General features: G+C 45.9%; 1 protein-coding gene across 1 annotated transcript in view; it reads right to left on the bottom strand.

Moving 5' to 3' along the window:
- Positions 1-4,611: 4,611 nt before the first annotated feature.
- The window catches only part of TXK (TXK tyrosine kinase), a 49,566-nt gene continuing 37,558 nt past the window's right edge, over positions 4,612-16,619 (bottom strand). The window contains exons 14-16 of the mRNA XM_026508845.4: positions 11,640-15,204; positions 10,475-10,796; positions 4,612-5,138 (exon numbers count right to left, since the gene is read on the bottom strand). Coding sequence (XP_026364630.2) covers positions 15,136-15,204 — 69 coding nt within the window. The 3' untranslated portion in view covers positions 4,612-5,138; positions 10,475-10,796; positions 11,640-15,135. The remainder of the gene's footprint in view (positions 5,139-10,474; positions 10,797-11,639; positions 15,205-16,619) is intronic.

The following is a 16,619-nucleotide window of genomic DNA, read 5'->3' on the forward strand; positions in this document are numbered from 1 at the left end:
CTCAGTGAATTTCCTTCTAGTCCCCGTGGAACTAATCTTCATTTCATGGGGGCACCTGGCTGGCTCAGTCCATGGAGCACGTGACTCTTGATCTCTGTGTGGGAGTCTGAGCCCCAGGTTAGGGGTAGAGTTTACTTAAAAAACAAACAAAAAACTTTGCTCCATGTATTGACCACATCACTATAACTTTATCAATTTTCCCTATTTGGATTTTTGAGAACAACCCTCTCAGTTGTTCCTATGGGAATGAATTCTCTAAGACGTAAAAGGCCTCTTTCTTACAGTATCCCATGTCCCCTCTTTCCCACCGTTGTATAAAGAAAGAAATAACACACAATTCCTTAAATCACATAGCTACTTAGGGCCAGAGTGAGAACCAACAGGCCAGCTTGCCAACACCCTGAACTCCTTGACCCACTGAATGTAAGCATCCCTAAGGGGGGCTTGGCGGAGCTGGCTGTGTGTGGAGACAGCACATCCCCACAGAGCGTTCATTCACTGTTCATCAAACATGACAGCACCCCGGCTTCAGTGTAGAGCAAGCCTCTAAGAGGTAAGCACAGGTTACCAAGAATCTTAAATTTTATTTATAACACCAAGCGACATATTTTTTCCAACTGAAAGCTCTGGTTGGTTGCAAAAAAACAACAAAAAAGGCTTGTGAGAGAGCTGGCTGCCTGAACCACCCTTTGACCCCTTCAGTCACAAGTCACGAAAAACCTTTCTTCTGGAGGGAAAAATGAATCTGTGTAAATGCCATTAGTATCGGAGAAAACCCTTGAGCTAGAAGGCATTTTAGTTTTTATATGTAGAACTTCCCACGTGGCTGGGGGGAGTACAACCTCTGCAGGCCAAGCTCTACCAGCCGGCAGAAGACAAGTCTTCACACCAGTTCTCCGTCCTGGGACACTCCTAAGACCAGAGGGACCTCCCTCCCACCCAGCCTACACAATCAAGGACTGGCTGGGGGGCGGGGGGGAGCAGATGGACAGGGCTGGTACTAGAGATAAGGAAGCCATGTCTGAGTGCATGTCCCCAGAATTTGCCCCCATTTTCTGCTTCTGTGACCCAGCCAGTAACTCCTGACTGCCAGTAAGCACCATCCACTCCCCCCGGCCAGAAAGCTGGTGGACTGTTTTGTGAATGCCTTCTCAAGGGACTCACAGTGGGAAGAAAGCCAATCCAGAGCCCTGATCTCCATGGAGAAAGCCTCTGGATCACCACCTCTGGATCATCCTGGATCATGACATGGGGCTACACCTTGAGTTCCTTGTGCCCAACCAACACCCAGACAGTGCACTCAAGGACATCGAAGGCCAATAAAACACATTGTTTCACACACCATCAATGCACAAAATCGCCCTCTCACTCAGGAGGTCTCCCTGTCTCTCCAGTAGCTTTTGTCTTTGTTTTCATCATCAACATCTCATCATATTGCCAGAAGAGTTTTAAATAATATATATTTGCATAAAAGAGATCTCTTTTCTCCTTAACTCATGGAACTATAAAGCTGGGTTATAATGGGCAAGCCTTGAGGAAACAGAGAAAAATTCCTATCCATAGAATTAGTTTTATTTACCCGTTACCTTACTTGAACTTAATTCCTTCTGAGTAGTGTTGCATGCACAGAAAAAGGGGACAAGGCTTTCTACCAGATTGGAGCCTGCTTTTAGGCTTTGTAATGCAGCGATTCAATCTTCTCAGCAAGCCCTGAGATAGACACGCAGCAAAGGGAAGCTGCCGGATCAAGTTTACGTGGGCAGAAAGGAGCCCCACCACCAAGAGCGCCGTGATGGCGTCTCACCGTGAGAACCAGACTGGATTAGAATCAGACGGACTGCAGGAACTCAGTGCAGTTCGAGTTACACAGAGCAGGTCCACTTACGGGGAGGTGCCTGCTGATTGAAGATTAGCCCGCAGCCAAAGGAAAACTAACAGCGTGGAGGAACTGGTCGAACAAGATCAAGCGTTCCCTCTTCGCGGCGCCGCGCAGTGTGCAGCAGCCGGGGCTGGCGCTCGATCTCCTTCCACGGCATCCGAATCATTTCCAGACCGGCAGCACAAAGGTCAGCCACTTCCTCCAAACACATTGTGGGTCCAGCGGCTCTGAAAGGCCGCAACTTCAGAATCATCGGGAGACGTCAAGGAGGAGGGCCAGTATCTGTAGCTACGCAGAAGCACGTCCAGTTACCCAGCAGACGAGAAAGGGAGGCTGACTTCCAAGCCAGGAGTAAACGCAGCGGACTTTCATTCCGCCCCCAGTCAACTAGCGGACTCCACAACCGCCAACCAACTCCTTAAAGCACTTGAACCCCTGGCTCTTTCCTCGGGTTTCATGGACTTGCGCATGTCCCGTGGCTCCCCCATGAGAGATACAGAGGAGAATCCCACCCCTTTCTCTGCACCTTTAAATTCTCCCCCAGGCATCTGACCGTATTGACATCAAGTGAGGAGAAGCGGCAAGCTCCCCGGCCTCTGGGTTTGGGGCTCTTTGTAAAAAGGCACTGTGTCTCCCTCACTCTCCTTAGGCTTGATTGCACAGCCGTCCTGGCGGCTGACCCGTGAAAGGGCGGGCAGGTTAGCGAAAGCCTATGTCGGGTTAGCGAGGGGACAGCTGGTGGCCAACGGGCACTGATGGGACATGTTTCTCTCATTGTTCTCCCTCTTAAAAAACTTCATGAGAAGGCCTGACTCAGAGTAAACACATCTATACATACATAAAGTATTTTATCTAGTGCAATAATTTTTGGCCCTGGCCTGCATAATTACTTACACTGACGAGGCTTTTAAAAATTGCCATGCCTGGGCCCAACCCCAGACCAATTAAATCAAACGTCTGAGGGTGGGCACAGGCAGCGGGTTCTGTTAACAGCCCCCCAGATGGTTTTAATAAGCAGCCGGGGCTGAGAATCACTTAGATCTAAATCTAAGACCTCACCTAGTATAAGCCACGCCCCAATTTCAACGTTGTTTTTTTAGAAAGTGCTGAAATCTACACATATTCTGTGGTTGTTCTCAACGTCTTAGGCAGATTTCAACAATCTCTGTAGTAAGGTAGATAATCTGTTCCTAAGTACAAGTACGTAGTACAACCGTCGCCAGCAAGAGTCAGCAGAGATGTATCGTTTAGGAAAGGGCTTGGGGCGCCTGGGTGGCGCAGTCATTGAGCGTCTGCCTTCGACTCAGGGCGTGATCCCCGGCGTTCTGGGATCGAGCCCCACATCAGGCTCCTCCGCTATGAGCCTGCTTCTTCCTCTCCCACTCCCCCTGCTTGTGTTCCCTCTCTCGCTGGCTGTCTCTCTCTGTCAAATAAATAAATAAAAAATCTTAAAAAAAAAAAAAAAAGGAAAAGGCTTGGCTTCATGTAATCCAACATGGGACTGATAGTGGCTTAAAGAAATAAGGGTTCATTTGTGCCCCATCACAAGAAGTCTGGAGGTGGGCAATGCAGAGTTCGAGCCGTGGCTCCCTAACCCTAGGAAGTACCCGGGCTTTTCTTTGTGCTCCCGAGATAGGATTGCCAGACTTAGAGACAACAAAAATGCAAGGCAAGCAGTTAAATTTGAATTTCAGACAAATGACAAATAAATTTAGTGTAAGTATGTCACATGAAATATTTGGAAGTACTCACTGGAATAGTCTGACGTCATTTTTGATGTTTGCTGACAGCTTTCAAGCCCCCTTACTCCCCTTTCCTCCCCCCCCCCACACCTGAACAAGCTGATAAGACAGGCCGGCTGCTCCCTCCCTTGGTACCAGCTGCAAGTTCAAACCGCCCACCGCCAAGCCCTTTGGCTCAGCCCCACCCCCGAAACTCCAAAGGAGTTGCCCCATCCAGCTCTCTCAAGCTAGTTTTGGATCTGCTGGGGATGTCCCAGCAACCCTCATTATGTGAGTAGTAAACCTGTCATGCCTTCTCGGTATGTATATGGTGTCAACAGTTTTCACATCTGAACGGAATTGGGGGATGGGAGGGGTCCAGGCATTTCTGGGGCTGACCATAACAGGAGACGTAACTGCAACACGTAGACTAAAAAATTGTTTGTTGTTTATCTGAGATTTAAATTTAACTGGACATCCCGTATTTTATCGGGCAACCCTAGCTGCGAGCCATCATCTTCATGCCTGTTTCCTCAGAATCGCAGACAGGCTCTTTACCTTCGGGTCTCAAAGCCATGCTCCAACAGGAAGAGGCAAAAAAAAAAAAAAGAGAGAGAGAAAAAGCTTTCTTTCTGGTGAGTCTTGGCTTTTTGTTTGGGAAGAAAACTTCTCCTCAGGTCTTCTGGCTGCATTTCATTATGTGAAACTTTCTGGCGTAGGTATACTCGCTGCGAGAGAGCCTTGAAAGCTGAGTGCTTTAACGTTTGTAACAGGGTCGAGGCTGACTTGGAAGATAACCCACAGCACTACTAGGAAGTTGCCTGTTGCCCTATGTAATGGGTTTATTTTCAAAATATCTTTACTTATCCATAAGTCAATTTCCCTCTCTCTGAATACTGTTAGCCTGTAGGGTATGGGGACACAAATGTCACCTGGGAAGAAGGATACGATCCAAGTGATTGTATAGAACTAAAGTTTTAAAAGAACAGAGAGAGGAAAACCCTGAAAAAGTGAAGAAGAACGTTTCCTGAGCAATTCTCGCTCCCCGTGAGATATGGGTGGGGCCCAGAAGCTTCCATGGGTGCTCAAGATGGGACTCGGGAAGCAGCTGAAGAACCAAAACTGCTGTCATTGCACCTGCCATTCAAGAAGCTAGATAACCGACAGCCTCTGCTACCGCACCAGCCGTCCAGGCCAAGGGGCATTTGGGGGAGGCTGAGGGGGACCCACGGTGCCAGCAAGGGGCTGGGGTGAGGTTGAGTCAGCCAGGAAGGGCTTTGGGGCCCTGACCAAGTCAGGAGAGACCAACCCACCCAGCCACCAACCTGGTCTGCAAATGCCAGCAGGGCGAGCAGCAAGCAGGCTGATAAGAAACATTGTTGAGACCAGAGGCGCCAGGGGACCCTGCTCCAATCCAAACAGCCTTCGCATTCGCGTCCGCACCCCAGGGTCACCTTCCGGGGGCCGAGAGGTTCAGTCTGCGTCAGAAGGGCTGGACTGATGACTGGCGGTCAGTGTCCATTCCGATTGGTCTGTGCCTGTGCCAAATCAGTTGTGAAATATTTTGAATATCGCCCCTGGATAAAGCCACCCCTCTCCCTTCTCTACCCAGATATGACCTTGGCAAAACCAGAGGGAGGGAAAGGCAAAATCTGAGGGACTACCCTATTCACTTACGAAGAATATTTTCATGTGTGTACCGGGCGGAAGCTACGAGATTAGGCGAAATTGAATTTTCTCTCCATTCCCCAGCACGTGGGGGAACAGGAGGAAAACAGGAGAGGTATGGACAAAATAAAGTAGCTACAGGTTGTCTGCATCTGGCAGTAGGGTGAGGAAATTTCCACCCCCCTGTGGACATAAGGGTAATCGACTTCCTCTATTAAATATTTAGCTATCTATATGGATTTGTATTTTTCTGTAGATTTATTCAGATGTCTTTTTTTCTAATAATCTGATGCCAATCCCTAACATAATGTATTTTTCTCTACGTAAGGAGGGAGAGGGAGATACAGAAAATGATGTGCAAGTCAAATTCTTCTGGAAAAGAATAAAACAAGAGCTGGTGACTACCTGAGGCGATACACACTACCAGAAGGGAAAACAAGCCACCAGTTGGGTGGAAATGTTCCCGGAAACCCAAATTTGCTGCCCGCTGCAGGAAAGGGCAGTACTCAAGAGACAAGAGTTTTGATTAGAAAGGAATTTGAGCTTTATTCAAGAGGCCGGCCACCTGGGGAGGAGGCCAAGTCTTATCCAAAAGCCAATCGGAGGTTTCTGCCTGGCCCAGAGAATTCTAAAGGGGTTTAATCAGTTAAGGGAGAAAGGTGGTCCACGACATTTTTTTTTTTAAGATTTTTTAATTTATTTATGTGACAGAGAGACAGCCAGCGAGAGAGGGAACACAAGCAGGGGGAGCGGGAGAGGAAGAAGCAGGCTCCCAGCGGAGGAGCCTGATGTGGGACTCGATCCCGGAACGCCGGAATCACGCCCTGAGCCGAAGGCAGATGCTTAACGACTGCGCTACCCAGGCGCCCCGTCCACGACATTTCTTGATCCCATGCTGACTTGATGACGCCGGCTCCAGAGCTGTCCCGGTGCTCGGAGATTGAAGTCTGGGTCCTTGGTACCCAGGGGTTGTGCAAGAGGGCTCTGTTCTTTCTGCAAAGGAGGGCGAGGTCTACAGATAGGACAAAGGAGGTCAGTAAAGTCATTGTGTGACCTGAAAAAAGAAAAACATTTTGCTGGAATATTGCTGGGCTAACCAGAAAGCTGAGGAGGCTTAAACAGACTTGCCGGCCTGTGTGGCCTGGGAAATGTTCTGGTCCTTCATTCCCCAAGGCCAGTGGTCTGTAGATCTCAAAGAAAGTAGATTAGTTCTGTTACAGATCAAGGGCCTTAAGTCATCCTGCAAGAAGTGTGCTAACTTGAAGCAAGTACACCCGTAAGACCAGCTACGGCGCTGTTACAGAAAAGCAACAGATTAGCCCAGAATCCCAAGAGGAGAGCTGCTTATCAGACTAACCTCCATCTCTGGGAGATGAAGCTTCTGGATAATCAAGCTACTCTTTTTTCATTGGGTCATTCCACGAATATTTATTTAGCTTAACTCTGTGCTGGACCCTATTCTAGGACCTGGGGATCTGGCAGTGAACAAAACAGACGAAAATATCTGACTTCACAACTGTTACAGTTGCAGGGGGAGAGGGACAGACAAAAGACTAATTAAATACGTAGAAATACATGATTTCTTATATAGTGTTAAGAGCAATAGAGAATAATTCAGAAAAGGGAGACAGGGAATGTCTATGGTGGGGTTACAATTTTAAATAGGATGATTAGAAAAAGCCCTAAAGAGAGAATAGCATTGGAGCAAGAACCCAGAGGACATGAGGAGGCAAGTCAGGGAGCTATCCAGGAGAAGCAGGAACAGGAACAGCAGGTGCAAAGGCCCTGAGATGAGCAGGGCCTGGGCTGTGCAAGGGGCCGCACTCGAGAAGGGGAGAGTAGCAGGAGGTGAGGTCGGTGAGTGACGGAAGGAAGCAACATGCTGCTCCAATCCAAGGAGCTTCTTCACCTACACTTTCAGCCCTCCCAGAAGGCTGAATGCAGCGGAAGTCACCAAATCCGCCACCACTTGCCCTAAAGGAAAGCATCCGCATGGGCTTTTCAGCTCCTTCTTAAGATCATCATCTATATGGCTAAAGCTCTCTCTTGAATTGTGAGAAAACTTACTCCAGATCATTTCCAAATGTTCAAGTGCTGGAGAAGACTGAACCCAGCCAAATGGCACTTAATAAAGACAAATCCCCAATTTACTAATCATGTTTGAGCTACTCTACATTAAAGAAACATGGATCATAGCTGAACAGCTCCAAGTGGTTCCTAGAAAAGATAGCAGACCGCGTGTTAAACGGCCAGAAAGCAAGAGTAGAGCAGTGGGTATTCGCTGATTATCATTCCAGCATCTGTTACTCTCCCTGCCCCGCCCTCCAGAGCTCACAATTTCTATTTCCAAGTGGTGGCAGGTAAATGGAGTCCATCCCTGGCTCCTGTGGGAACATGTGACCGAGGCTAAGCCAGTCGAAGCATTCCATGCCTCGAGCTGCAGAAATGTGTTCAAGGAGGCGTGTGGCTCTGACCCAGTGAGAGAGAATATCAGGACTCTGGTACAAATGCGGGGATGAAGATGTTTTCTCCCTTCGGATGATATGGGGTGTCAGGGTGAGGTACGTGGCTACAGCAGCCACTTTTCATCTAGGGGTAGAGAGGGGAGAGAGGAGAGGCGGTCTAAGCACCAAGAAAGGGAGCTAGAACTATGATAACACGGTGAATTTCTGCACCCCTGGACTTAACAGTCATAGGGTCCAACAGCACCTGATTCAACCTCAGGACTATGGACTTGGGGCTGGGTAAGTCTTTGTGAGGGAAGGTGCTGTGCACTGGACGGCATTTAACAGCATCACTGGTCTCTAGACACTAGATGCCCGTAGCACCTCCCTCCCGGCGGTGATGGTCAAAAATGCCTGTCTTTGGGGGATTGTGCTTTTTCCCCCTTCTTGTTTTGGAAGTAGAATGGAGCCCTCCTGACCTCCAGAGAGATTTGATTCATTCACTTTTCTCCCTCCTAGCGAGGCGTGGGAGCTCTGGAGGAGAAGAGAGCCGGAGATGCTCATCTGGCATTGGACCCCACGCAGCTTGGAGGAGCTGGTTGCTATCCAGCCCCCCTTTCTGCTGCCAAACATGGGAGCAGTTGAGACTCCACTCCTCACACCCCCATACAAACCAGAACTGAGGAGCAGTCCTGGCAATGCCTGGGGAGGAGGACGGAGATGTTTCTGAGGATGGAAAGCGCCTGGATGGATTTGCACACTGGGGAATGAGCCCACAGCGCTGGCCGAACGAAATCCTCAAGAGGCTTCTGTTAAAGCAATGACAAGCAGCTGGTCAGTGGTGTGTGGTCCAGATTCAGAAACTCTGTTCAAAACAGGGGCTTTTAATTTTATGCTACGGATCACTTTGGACATCTGGTGAAGCCTTTATACTCCTTGGAATAAGGTCTTTTAAGGGCATAAAATAAAAATCCATGAAACTGATAAGGTAACCCATTGTATTGGAATAGCTATCAAAATATTTTAAAAACACATGTGTGCCTTAATAATATGTCTTTTTTAGTAAGTTAGATGAAAAGATCTAGGGGCAGTTCTAAAAGCTTCGTGTCTTTGAAGTAGTGATGAATGTAAATTCTCTCCTAAGAAAGCTGAAACAACTGTCATATGATATGAAAATAAGAGTTTTCCACATTGTAAGAAAGTCACAGAAACTGCTAATATAAAGTACTGAATTTTGTTGTCATTTTGTTTCCAAATGTTGTACATTTGGAATTAGTGGAAGTGCTAAATTTTAGCTAGAGGTCCATAAAAATAAAGAAGTGATTTTTTTTTCATTCAAGTTTATGGATCTCTTTAATCCCAGGTCATGAAGCTTTTGTAACTAGATCAGTGGTTCTCAACCAAGGGCTATTCTGTCCCCCAGGGGACTTCTGACGATGTTCCTTAGACATTTTTTGTTGTCCTCACTAAGGGGGTGGGGGTGTGCTGCCAGCTTAGTGAGTAGAGGCCTGAGGATGCCGCTGAACACCTGACAAGTCACAGCAGATCTTTCCACAATAAAGAATTATCCAGCCCAAAATGTACGTAGCACTAAGACCGAGAAACCCTGACGTCGAGGAAGAACCCCTGGTCTGGATAAACTAGAATGAGGATAAAGAAGACTTTCTAAGGGCAGCTGGGAAGCCTGCCCCTTGCCCAAACCACATACCTGGTCCTTAGAAGCATGGAAAGCCTATCACCCCCCACCTTTACCCTAAGCGCTGTTGTGTTTAGAAGCTAAGAGGCAGGGTTGTGATTCTAAAGGCATGTGCTTCTTAGGACACCCAGACTTCCTGGGTTTAGAGGGTTAGGTCCAGTGAGGGCAATTATGCTGGATGTAACGAAAGGAGAGGAGGAAGAGGCCAGAGCTTAGAGATGAAGTAACGAAATGGGCTGATCTGGGGCCAAGAGGCTGGCTTCCTTGAGACTGGCAGCTGACATGATGGGTGGTGACAAAGAGCCCCTCCTTGAACAAACTTTAGTCAAGCTCCTCTGAGCCCTCTTCTTGACTAGACCTCATCTTTGGGCCCATCCTTGGCCTGTCTTCTAAGAATCCTGTCAAGCCAGTTAGGCAAGAATACTCCTGAATCCCCCTACCCCTGATATCTCCTTTTAGTAACTGTCCATCTACTGACCTCCTCACCCTGGCTATGCATCCCAGCTGTCTTTGCTGTACCTGGAGCTGAAATGCGTCTCTCTCCCCTATTGCAATAGTGTTGAATAAAGTGTTCCTTACTGTTTTAACAAATGTGAAAACACTCATTCTCTAACAGTCAAGGTCCAAGCTCTGCAGCTCTGAGAATGGGGAAGCAGCCAGCAGGCGGATCTGCAGGGAGGCTGAGCACTAATGGCAGTGGCCCTATAGGGAGCAGGGGTGAGGTTCTCTGTGGAGGAGCCCACGTCAGCAGTTCCCACATATGAGGGGAATTGGTATGCCTGACAGAAGCAGAAGACCAGGGACAGCTGCAACCTGAAAGAGAAGGAGCCACTGAACACATAGGGGGCAGGACAGCCCTCCATTCATGCCCACCCCTCATCACTATTCTCCGTGTAGCACATAAGCCTCCAGGATTCCTACACCGCCTCGGGGAGTCAGGCACAGCGTCTCTCCCAGAAGGCATTTCTCACCAACCACAGCAAGGGAGAGACCCAAAACCAGGTTTAATTTGATTCAGAAATATAATATTATACTTCTTACACGGAGTGTTGGGCAGCGTACTTACCGTGGCTATGCGTGAACGTATATCTGCGTATACGCAGTTCTCTGATTAACGTCCAAGTCTTCTCCGCAATGGAACTGGAGCAGTTCTTCTCCGGGTGTGGCTCAGGGCCATGGCTCCGCTCTGGTCTATACTTTTCTTGTCTCTTTGTATCACTGGCTGATGCTCTTCCGTTACACATTCTCTTCTGCATCCCACACCATGTATGTGGGATTTTCCCACCAGAGCAGCCATCACCCAGTAAAAACTCCTTGATTCTCCCATTTATCCAGGTTGCTGTGAAGTGATGTCTGTAGCCCAGAGGTTAGGGGAGGTTCTTGCTATCCTGAAAGTCAAGTTAAATCTTCAGTGTAGCAGTTGCAAAACTGTACGTAACCAAAGCTTTTCCCAAGATTTAGACAAATTCCGTGGGGGCTTATATGCTTTGAGTTTCTTCTGCCTCCCCCCCCCCCCCCAGTTTCTTCTTCTTCCCAGGTGCTGCCCTGCACCACGTAGAATCAGGAGTGAAATACTATGCTCTTCCCACACACACAATAAAATCCACTCAAACACAGCATCACGGGCCTAATTGATTTTAAGGAATCACTGGGGTTACAGGGGCGGGACAACACAGGATAACAGACGTTCCTGCTCCCCCAAGTCTCTCACTGCCATCAGGCAGTGTCCTCCCTCCAGCTTTTTTATCTACTTCTGTCCTCTCTCGCCCGTCTCCAGTTCCAGTTTCTCTCTAGATCAAGCCATGCTTCTGTCTCTGATACCTACCCCCAAACTTGTTTAGTCAAACTTATCAAATTTCTCATCAAATCATGAGCTTTCATTTAATAAGACCCCCCTCCCTGGAAAGAAATTAGAGAGACAAATAGCCATGTTGTGCGTGTGTGTGTGTGTGTGTGTGTGTGTGTTCATCCCACTCATGATGAGAAACTCAGGTCTTTCATAATATCTCCAGATCCAAGCTCTTGCTTCTATCAAATTCCCCTTCTCTGCATAACATCTCTAATATTTATCCTTTTGTATCACCCCAAATCACTTCAATCCTCTCAAATACGACTTGTTTTTGGTTGTGCATGGAGCACACTGCTGTGTGGGTAACAAAGAGTGCAGAACAGAGATTATATTGCAACACAGCTCAACCAACCACTTAACAGTAAGTATGTGACATCCTTACCCATAAAAATCCTTTGGCCATTGTCTTGAGCAAGACGATTCCAAATACCATTGAGGAAGTGAAGCAACTGGAATGTTCACACACTGCTGCTGGTTGTGTCCTTGGTAACGTCCACTTAGAACAGTGCCTGGCACTATTTACAAAAGCTGAACACGCACATACTTTTTGGCCCCGCAACTCCACTCCTAAGCAGATCCATAACAGATACATTCATATTTTCACCATTGAACATGTAGACATGTTCAGCACAGCACCGACCCTAGTAGCTAAAAACAGAAACAACCCAAATGTCCATCAAGAGTAGAACAGATAAATAATCTGTGGTGTAATTATACGAGGGAAGACTATACAGACATAGAATTGATGAACTACAATTACACCCAACATGGATGGATTAAACAAACATATTGAGTGAAAAAAGCCAGGCACAAAAGAGGACATAGCATTGGGTTCCACTTACATAAAGTTCAAAACAGCCCCCACGAATCCATGGTGTCGGAAATCAGGATATTCATTACCATTGGATTAATGACTTGAGTGGGAAATGAGAATGGATTCTGAGATTCTGGAATGTACCATTTCTGGATCTGAGTGCTAGTTACACAGATTACTCTCCAGCTGGGTGAGGAGGGACCCAAGCCTCTAACGCACATGGACAGTTGGGAGGCCTTCTTGAAACTGGAGGGCTGTGCATGCTCTTTCCTGTCCTGAATCTCTCTAAAGCGCTGAGCAAACATAGTGCTGGATCAAAGGCTGTGGTGTCACGTGAGTTCGATTGCCAAACATGTTGCCAATAGGACAGTGGGACGACACATCGTACTTCAATAAAAAGTTTACTAAAGAAAAAAAATCCTTTGACTATTCTTGCCAACTGGGTATTTACAGTGAACATATTCTATGCTTGGCCTCCAAATTCCTTCTGTTTTTCTGGGCTTCCCCTCTCTCCTTTGACCCCCAGTCTTCTCTTTTTTTTATGGTTCTCATTCACGACCAACCCCTACACTTCTGTTCATTTCTTATGCAGAGTTGTTTACGGCACCAACTCACCCCAAACTACGAAAGCTATCTAATACTGAGATCGGTTGCAACACCTAGCTCCCTTTCAGGAGACATTGTGTGACTACTCCTTGAAGGAAATTTTTTCTTTTCTTTTCTTTTTTTAAGAAATGTTTTCTTTTGCTAGACAAAGAATGCCGAATCTCTGTCTAAAGACATTCCAAATTCACACATTATCTGGAGCCTCAGTTACATATATGATAGCTCCAGTTACTCCTGTTTCTTGATATCTCAAACTTTCCAGAAGTATTAAATCAAAAGGAAGAGCTTCCCTACACCCCCAACGTATGCCCCTAGATGAACCAGCGGCTGCCATCTGACCTCCAGCAATGTTTTATCTCTGGACTCATTCTTGATCTGTACCTGGTCTCCCTGCATTGCATTGATGGCAAATGCTCTGTAGTCAACCCTAACTTTTCTATGTTTGGATTTGCTGTTTGTCATAACATTAACCTTCCCTTGGCCTTGGCTTTTGCTGTTGGATAGTCTCATACCCTCTTGCACTAAACTTTGGCATAGCTCACTTGAACTAGGGTCTCGGTAGTAGGAGCCCTATCTCATCTCCCATAGTCATGAGGAAAAGGGGTATGATAGTCTCAGAAACAGCACAGGGTCTCATACAAATATTTCTGAGACCATCACTTGAATTATCAGAGTTGAACATCCTCTTGCCTGATGCTCATTATTTCAGCGTGCGCTGACCAAGTACCACGGATATTCGGATGTATCATTTTTGCAGTGGGGAAACAGGACTTAAAAGTCACAACTCCTACCAGCCAGCAACTTTGATTCTACTGATTATCATAATGCAGAACTATGAGGCAGGGTGGCACGGCCTACAAAGGCTAGGCTCCCATTGTGAAACCTTACAGTGATAACATTTGTGCTTTCTGCCACACCCTTCCTCCTACGGTCATTCTGAAGCACTCACAGGACAAAGATAAATTTCCAATCATTTCTACAAACAGTGCACGAGGAATTAAGATTTAATTATGACTCCTGGATACTTTATCTTGAATTCAAAACCCTGGACTTCAGAAATAATGGAGTTTGAGGTAACATTTGGATATCCTGTTTTTGCCTCCTTTTGTTCTTACAGAAAAAAACAAGTCATCTTCTAGAAAAGTACTGGAGGTACTTTCTACAACATAATGAGGCTTCTTACAAAAGCAGACTCATAAATACAGAGAATTAATTGATGGTTACCATAGGGAAGGGGATAGGGGGATGGACAAAATGGGTGAAGGGGAGTGGGAGATACAGGCTTCCAGGTATGGAATAAATAATTCAAGGGAATAAAGAGCACAGCATAGGGAATACAGTCAGTGATACTGTAACAGCATTTTATGGTGACAGATGGTAGCTACACTCGTGAGCACAGCATAACACACAGAGATGTTGAATCATTACGTTGTACACCGGAAACTAATTTCACATTGTATGTCAACTAAACTCAAAAAAATTTTTTTAAGAATTTAACTTAAAAAAGATATGAAATCTTCAAAACGTATAACTTTTCTTTACCTAACTGTGCAATAAGCATTCTTTTACACTATGAGGAAAACAAAATAAAATAGATACATTACACATTTTTTTAAAAAGCTTCTTAAATTGTCCAATTTCACACAAAGTATGAAATTTTAGAGAATTGTCTTTTATAAGTTTGTTAGGTAGGGGGCGCCTGGGTGGCTCAGTTAGTTAAGCGTCCAATTCTTGATTTCCGCTCAGGTCTTGATCTCAGTCTTGATCTCAGGGTCCTGAGTTCAAGCCCCATGTTGGGCTCCACACCTACTAAAAAAAACCAAAGACCAAAAAACAAAAAAACCTCAAGTAGAAGAAACTGTCTCCAAAATAATCAGATATGTGCAAAAACAATTTGTTAAATAACATAAGGAAGATTATAAAAGACAGTTTAAGAATGTTCACATTCATGTGGTTTGTAAAGGTGCATTTTCCATAAAGATCTGTACAGCTCAGAAGCATTAAATCCTGCAGAGAAGGCTCCTTTGTTCCATGAGATACCAGAATTTCCTTATTTCTGCGAGCCACTGAAGTAAGGAATGTCACTCATCTTCAGAAAAGAAATTTCCTCAGCCCTGTAACGGATCAGGATTGCATATAACCTCAGGGGCTCCCAGGGCTGTTCTCATGAAGAGCAGCCACTATGAAGACAGTTATGAAGCATTTTCCCCTTCTTCACATATGAGACACGAAGAATATTACTGAAAAATGAGAATTTGGAAGTCCCTCTCAAACACCCGTGTAGAAAAATTACTGCCAGAATATTCTTAAATTTCAAAGTTGGAAAAGTCTGGGATCTTTGCACTGTTTCCAAGAGTCGGCAACTCTAGAGGAAGGTGTTCACCATCAGGGACCCCACACAGGATTTCCTTCTGTGATAATTTTGCGAGATGATCCTCTGGTTGGCATTCCATTCAGGTCACCAGGTTTCCGCAATCTCTGTGAGAACCTGCAGGAGTTCAGCAAATGTCGGGCGGCCTTTCGGTTTCTGGAAAAGGGAAACAGAGATGGTCAGCTCAGCCTGAATCGCACTCAGATACCAGCTCTGGAACTTGCTGGCAGGGGACCTGGATCCAGGCTGGTTCTCCACAGGTGGAAGAGAAAGATATCTGGGCTCACACAGTGGGCGTAATTGGTAGTTGAATGAAGCATGAGTATGAAATTATAAGAGTAGAGAGTGCTGCCAAAATAAAATAACTTGAGCTGCAAACACGAGCCACCTGAGACCGTTTAAATTTAAATTAATTAAAATTAAATACATTTTGAAGTTCAGTTCTCAGTCACACTAGCCACTTCTCAATTCTTCAGTAGCCAGGCATGATCGCCATATTGGATAGCACAGACAGAACACATTTCCATCATCACAGAAAGTTCCATTGGAGAGCACTGCCCTAGAGATCTAGTTGGATGACTTGACACGCATGAGGTAAAAGAAGAGCTGGGAGAGAATGGGCATCCAGGGTTCCAGGCTCTCAGGCTCTGCCCAGTTATTTACTAGACTTGATCCCCTGTAGAAAGAAGGATTTCAGTCAGAAAGCAAAAGGCGTGTTTTCATAAGGGACTTTGCAGGTCCTGGAGCACACACTGTGCTATCTGAAGGCTCAGTCCTCAAAATCCCTGGTCACGTAAACAAGGATCGGAATATTTTTCCTATTGCACCACGGGATGTGGTTTGGCTTGGGCTCTATGAGGAAGAAAAGCTGACACTGTTGACATCTTTAAAATCCATAGGACATAGAACCACCTGTGATAGCCACATTCTCACGAGGATCGCTGGCAGCAGACTTTGTGGGGAGACACTACCCTCAGTGCTTTATAAACGGAGGGCATCAATAAAAAGGACCAAGCAGAAGGGTGTGTAAGCACACATTCGAGTTCTCCTTGAGGTTCCAGGAATAATTTCTGGAGTTTTTGGAGGAGCCTGACATTCTGCAGGTAGTAGAGCCTATGAAACAGTGTGTGTTTATCAGTGTGTGTGTGTGTGTGTGTGTGTGCACGTGATAATATAATCACATTTGAATTTCAAGGTGCCTAAGCACTTAGGGTGTTTAGATCACCTTAAAAAGTTGTAGGCAAATCACCTTTTGCAAACAAATAAATCAGCATAACCAAAAACATTGCTTTAATCAATGCTCTGATGACGATTGGAAACTGGCGTCATTTACTCAGTCTTTCTGCTAGCCTCTGGTTTACTCCCTTTTCTCTTCCTCTCCATAGATGAGTAAAATCTTAGTAAGTATGATAGTTTATGCACCTGTGCATGCCTATTGTTCCATAATTTCTAAGCTATCCATGTTGTTATTACAGAGAAGCTCTTAAAACAGCCATTTGCTCCTAATAGCTCACTTAACATTGGCCTGTTTTTCAAGATTCCTTGCAGAAAGTTCATCATATGTAAAATAT

This window comes from Ursus arctos, unplaced genomic scaffold, assembly GCF_023065955.2.
Source record: "Ursus arctos isolate Adak ecotype North America unplaced genomic scaffold, UrsArc2.0 scaffold_9, whole genome shotgun sequence".
Taxonomy (NCBI): Eukaryota; Metazoa; Chordata; class Mammalia; order Carnivora; family Ursidae; genus Ursus; species Ursus arctos.